The following is a 6,801-nucleotide window of genomic DNA, read 5'->3' on the forward strand; positions in this document are numbered from 1 at the left end:
TCAGCTAAAAATAAATACTTGTAAAAGTGCAAACAATACAGAGGTATATAGCGTAGAAAGTAAAAGTTTTCCTTAATCTTCTTCATGAATTTCATCCGGGGGCCCTTCCCTGTAGGTAAAGTTTAGTGTGTATACTTTCAGACCTCTTATAATGCATTTACACACCCATACACACACACACACACACACAGAGAGAGAGAGAGAGAAATGAATCCTGGCATATCAAGAAAAGAAAAGCTGGGGCAGGTGGGGTGTATCAGGAGGAGATTGATTAGAAATACACATGGCTGGCCACGCGGTGGCTCTTGCCTGTAATCCCAGCACTTTGGGAGGCCAAGGCAAGTGGATCACCTGAGGTCAGGAGTTCAAGACCAGCCTGACCAATATGGAGAAACCCCATATCTACTGAAAATACAAAAATTATCCGGGCGTGGTGGCACATGTCTGTAATCCCAGCTACTTGGGAGGCTGAGGCAGGAGAATCACTCAAACCCGGGAGGTGGAGGTTGTGGTGAGCCGAGATCGGGCCATTGCACTCCAGCCTGGGCAATAAGAGCGAAAGTCTGTCTCAAAAAAAAGAAAAAAGAAAAAGAAATAGACGTGGCATCAACTAGAAGGAGAGAAACTTTGGGAAAATAATTGAGATGTTTAAAAATGAATTAAAATATTTTATTTTCTGATAGGCAATGTAACCCACACATCAGCATTGGAGATGAAGCTGTATTATGTGTTTGATTTGGAACAGAAAATAAGGGAGGCAAGGTTGAAGATAACAGTGAAAGTCCTCTAGGTGGGTTCTAGGTGAGAGCAAAGCATCCAAAGAGCCCAGTTACTTTGGGTAAAATCGATTATAGAAATTGAAAGAAACAAGATTGTCAAGTACCTCAATCCCCAAGCAAAAGAATTTGGAGGTTTCTTTCCCTAGGCAATGAGAAGTCATTGTGGGCTGTTGAGCAAGAAATGATATGACATAATTAATGTTTTAGGAAGATTCATCTGGCAGCAATGGACAGGAGATAAACTCTGAAGTAATAGAGGCCAATTAAGAGGTTATTAGATCCTTAAGGCATATATTCCCAAGGAAATCATCTTAAGGTGAAAGGTTTATATACAAGTGTTCTTGCCACAGTGTTATAAAAGCAAAAAAAAAAAGGTTTTTAAGACACGCAAACAACTCAAATATCCAAAAACTGGAAGGTCATTAAGTAAATAGCGGTATTTGAAGACATTAAAAATAATGTTTTTGGAAAATATGTATTGACATAGAAAATGCTGGTAATGCAAAGTTTAGTGAAAACACTGACACAAAACTGAATATGAGTTTGACCCCAATTATATAGAGGATTTCCTAAGGACACTGTTGTGATTATCTTGCCTTAGGAAAAGACTATTAGTCAAAATGAACATGTTTTAGTCTATAATACTCTGCTTTGAGTAAATAAATTAGAGAAAACTTTCATGTATCAACATGACTTGGCTAAAGGAATGTTTTGATTTGTATTATTGGTACAGGTTTATCTTCCTAAGCATAAGAAAGGAGGTGAATTAATAATAATTGCACTCCACTTCTCTAAGTAGGTTTTAGGATTAAAAAGGCCCATGAAAAGTATGACCCACTTCGGATGTAATGACACTGAACCAGCAGGGAGCAAATGTCAGATCACAGACCACCTGCAATGCTGATGTTTAAAAACAAAACCAAAAATTACACCTTCATTCCATTTGGAAAGAAAAAAAAAATCAAAGTAGTAGCAGTGGTTATTCCTAGGAAATGACACTATGGATGATTGTTTCACTGTTACATTTAATAAGTTTACATCATTTTGATAATTAGGGAATTGTTTGGTTAATTGGGTTTATTTGTTTGTTTAATAAAGGAGCAAGTGATTAAGATTGTGACATGCAAAAGCAGAGAAACAAGAAAAGATGCAGCAGTGCTTTCTGATTCAGGATATAAAGATGATAAAACATAGTTCACAGTGTATATGGACTTCATAGACTTTCCTAGTAAAGCAGAATATACACGTTAAAGAAACCTAAGTAGGTAACTTTCTTGGACTTTCCCAAAGAAAGTTTACTTTATGGCAGTGGTCCCCAATATTTTTGGCATCACAGACAGGTTTCAATGGAAGACAATTTTTCCACAGACCGGGCTGAGGGATGGTTTGGGGATGATTTAAGCACATTACAATTACTGTGCACTTTATTTCTATTATTATTACATTGTAATATATAATGAAATAACTATACAACTCACCATAATGTAGAATCAGTGGGAGCCCTGAGCTTATTTTCCTGCAACTAGATGGTGGGAGACAGTGACAGATCATCAAGCATTAGATTCTCATAAGGAGCGCACAACCTATTGCGTGCAGATCACAATAGGATTTGCACTCCTGTCAAAATCTAATGCCACTGCTGATCTGACAGGAGGCAAAGCTCAAGCCACAATGCAAGCGATGGGAAATGACTGTAAATACAGATGAAGCTTTGCTCGCTTGCCTGCTACTCACCTCCTCCTGTGTGGCTTGGCTCCTAACAGGCCAGGGACCAGTATCAGTCCATAGCCAGGGTTTTAGGGACTCCTGCTTTATGGGATAAAGTTAAAAAGTGAAAAAAGTGCAGTACATTCTCTCTACCAAAAAACATCTAAGATGACTTTCAATTGACACTATTAGTATGGTAGTACAATAGAGGAGCATTTCAAGATGTCTTTTTTATTTTTATTTTTTGAGACGGGGTCTCGCTCTGTTGCCCAGGCTGGAGTGCAGTGGTGGGATCTCGGCTCACTGCAAGCTCCGCCTCCCAGGTTCACGCCATTCTCCTGCCTCAGCCTCCCGAGTAGCTAGGACTACAGGTGCCTGCCACCACGCCCAGCTAATTTTGTTTTTGTATTTTTAGTAGGGACGGGGTTTCACAGTGTTAGCCAGACTGGTCTCTATCTCTTGACCTCGTGTTCTGCCCGCCTCGGCCTCCCAAAGTGCTGGGATTACAGGCATGAGCCACCGCGCCCAGCCTTTTTTTTTTTTTTTTTTAATCTCATTCTGTTCAAGCTGGTGTGCAGTAGTGCAATCTCACCTCCCAGGTTCAAGAGATCCTCCACCTCAGCCTCAACCCAAGTAGCTGGGACTACAGGCAGGCACCACCATGCCTGGCTAATTTTTCAAGTTTTGTGGAGATAGGACCTCACTATGTTGTCCAGGATGGTCTCCAACTCCTGGGCTCAAGAGATCCTCCCACTTCCCAAAGTGCTGGGATTATAGACATGAGCCATCTTGCCTGACCCAAAATTTTGACTAGTCCAAAACAAGCAAACACAAATAAAAAAGGAAAATTACACAGTATTACTGTGGCATTTTTGAAGGACACTGGGTGCAGATTCATCCTTTTCTTACACAAGTTTTCAAATCATCGTTCTATAGATCTTAGCACTGCAGCTACTTCATAAATGCTAATAGGACCATAAAGTTACTTTAACAATATTTACTAAGTAAGATGGAGTCTCCTACATTATCAGTTTATTCTCCATTTTCAGTCAATATAGTCAACAGGTAAATTCCATTTTGTCATAAAATTTCTATTTCTATGATTTCAGTCGTTAAACCAAGTGGTAATGAAATGACAGTTTATAGTCCCTGCTATCACCAGGAATAAGCTAATCCCTGCTGCCCACAGTCTTTATGCAGAAATGACGGAAGCCTTCCTTCCAGCCCCAACTTCCCCCAGAATAAATGGACACTTAGGGATCACCCAGAGCTTGCTGTCAGCTCTAACAAGAATTTCCCTGGATAATTATGTAAAGCTCAACAATAATGTAGCAAATAAAATTAAATATAAATCAGATATATTTATACTTCCACTAATTAAAAGTAACAACTAAGAAAAGTTTATACCACAATCTGTGGGACATTGGTTTCCGTATTAGCAAAAGATGCATAATAAGAACATAACAAGAGACTAACACATTTCACATTGTGTGTTTGTTTCTTTCAGTTTGGGACTTGTTGATGTCTCTTAAAATTTCACACTAGAAGGAATAGTCCTCCTAATTTGTTTTCGGACCTCTGCATTGCTAGCTGACCTGAAACTGGTAGATTAAACTTCCTGTGGCCCACTGACCTTAGAAAAAAATTATTGAGCAAATATTTATTAACCAACTACTCTCTCACATGCGCTATTAAATAAATAAGTACTGGAAATGATTTATTTCACCAGTAGAAATTTAGAAACCACTAATTTGTTTTCTGACTCTTAGCCATTAGACATTCTTCCTCAAAGCTTTCTCTACTCGATGAGATGAAAAGTGGTAATATGTAAGTTTTGAAAGTTATTAACATAATGCTTTTAATTTATTCATATTTTATGAATTCTATTTTCAAACATAAAACCTAAGAAAATATATATAACACTGCTAAACTTCAAAACAGTAATGTGCCAGTTAATAATGTTCCAAAAGTTCTTTTAGTATTCCAAATTCTAATACACCTGCATGTTTAGCAGCATGATATACAGTAGTGCCCTCTAGTTGTACCAAAAATCTTCTGGTACAAATATGGCTGTAAGCTGAGTTTCCTCAGGCCTCCCCAACCCGTGAACACAAACGGAATCACACTAATAATAAAACCCAAATTCTATTGGCTCTTGTTGCCACCTAGCAGAACCTCAGCACCTTATAAAAGAGTTTCTCAAGTGCTTCTGGAAGTTGAGGTGCTCTCTGAAGTCAGTTGCTCTCTAAAGTCAGGTGAATTCAGGTGTGCTCGTGAATACTCCCACTCTGGCAGGGCATCTGCTATGACTGTCTCCAGCATCCATGTCACCAGATACTGCTGCCCCGTTACCCGCATGCACTCTCTGCCAGGAAACACTGCTGGTCTTCTGCCACCAGAGATGCTAAAGATGTGTGGTGGGATAGAGACATTGCCTGAGCTCTGTCTAATGTTGACTAACATGGACATGACAACCCATCAAAGGTACCAAACTCATGATGTTTCTGTGACTTTGTTCTACGAAATTTTAGATTTTGTTTGTGGTTTAATTTTTACAGGCAACTTGCTCCTCATGGTAACCAGACCTCTGTTGCTGGTCAGTGGTGCCTGGCTCTTCCTCTCTTCAGTACCCTTTACAAATATTTTACTTTAGGTGCTAGCCCATGCATCTATTAGATGTATGTACACATATTCAACGAATACTAGTTTCCTCTAGAGAAGGTCTCTTTAATCAAGACTTGAGGTTTATTATTTTGAGAGAGATAATTTGTTTATTACAACAAGTCATTATATTTCTTTATTAGTTATATAATTTCACCAAAATAATTTAAAGTATGAAACCCTGCTCTCACGTAGTAAATGAATATCTGAAACCAGGCAAACAGAACCACTTATATTTAATGGTGTCATAAATGATTTGCAAAATATTTTAACTCATTGGTAACCCTTCAGGCTCTTACTCATAAGGAAAGAAAAAGAAACTTAGAAATTATCTAACATACACAAGAGTTCTAATACCTCTCCTCTGTTTCACCTGATAATTTTTACCTGGCTAAATGCAAGTACAAGAAGTAACTGATAGTGGGTCTCAGGCTGGTTTTCTCTGCTGAGCTCTTTATTTCTATACACTTATTCCCCAGCACACACACAGTGGTTTTCTAACTGGTTATCAATCTTAGCAAAGGCAGGTAGCCTTTCCATTCTGCTATGGTTTGAATGCGTCCCCCAAAGTTCATGTGTTCGAAACTTAATCCCCAGTGCAACAATGGTGGGAAGTGGGTCCCAATAAGAAGTGAGTCCCCCTAATACCGCGCCTGCGCACCGCGTTTCTTCCTCTGTGGGCTCAGACCTAGTTCGCGGCGACATGGCCAAACGTACCAAGAAAGTCGGGATCGTCGGTAAATACGGAACCCGCTATGGGGTCTCCCTCCGGAAAATGGTGAAGAAAATTGAAATCAGCCAGCACGCCAAGTACACTTGCTCTTTCTGTGGCAAAACCAAGATGAAGAGACGAGCTGTGGGGATCTGGCACTGTGATTCCTGCATGAAGACAGTGGCCGGCGGTGCCTGGACATACAATACCACTTCCGCTGTCACGGTAAAGTCCGCCATCAGAAGACTGAAGGAGTTGAAAGACCAGTAGACGCTCTTCTACTCTTTGAGACATCACTGGCCTATAATAAATGGGTTAATTTATGTAACAAAAAAAAAAGAAGAAGTGATTCCGGTCATTATGAGGGCTCTGCCCTCATAAATGGATTAATGTTGTTATTCTGGCAGTTGGTTAGTTATCATGAGAGTGAGTTGGATACAAAAGCAATTTTTGCCCCTCTTGCCATCTAGAAATCTATTCCCCTTCCACCATGCACCAGGGGATGACACAGCAAGAAGATCCTTGCAAGATGTCAGCCTCCTCAACCTTGGACTTCCCAGCCTCCAGAACTGTAAGAAATAAATCTTTGTCCTTTATAAATTACTCAGGTATTTTGTTACAGCAGCATAAAATGGACTAAGATGCATATTATAGTTTAAGATCAAGAGTTCTGAAACATGATACCAATCCTTGCTTTATCCCCTCACTTGTTTCAGCACTCCCTGATTCTGGTGAATATGTCCAGGCTACTTGTTAGCAAGAAATCCTAATTCCACTGCAAAGCAGAATCTCCACTCTTTCCATTCTCAAAGTCTTGGTTCATGGTTTTTTTTTTGTTTGTTTTTGTTTTTTGAGACGGAGTCTCGCTCTGTCACCCAGGCTGGAGTGTAGTGGCCGGATCCTGGCTCACTGCAAGCTCCGCCTCCCGGGTTCACGCCATTC

The 6,801-nt window shown here is 39.8% G+C and overlaps 1 protein-coding gene across 1 annotated transcript; it reads left to right on the top strand.

The window, feature by feature from the left end:
* Nucleotides 1–1,170: 1,170 nt before the first annotated feature.
* Nucleotides 1,171–6,204, top strand: LOC105513174 (putative 60S ribosomal protein L37a). Its single transcript, XM_011944023.1, has 2 exons — nt 1,171–1,174; nt 5,809–6,204. Exon 2 carries the CDS (start codon nt 5,851–5,853, stop codon nt 6,127–6,129), a length of 279 nt encoding a protein of 92 aa, XP_011799413.1. The 5' UTR covers nt 1,171–1,174; nt 5,809–5,850; the 3' UTR covers nt 6,130–6,204.
* The last annotated feature ends 597 nt before the right edge of the window (nt 6,205–6,801 follow it).

Source organism: Colobus angolensis, unplaced genomic scaffold (assembly GCF_000951035.1).
Source record: "Colobus angolensis palliatus isolate OR3802 unplaced genomic scaffold, Cang.pa_1.0 Scaffold224, whole genome shotgun sequence".
NCBI lineage: Eukaryota > Metazoa > Chordata > Mammalia > Primates > Cercopithecidae > Colobus > Colobus angolensis.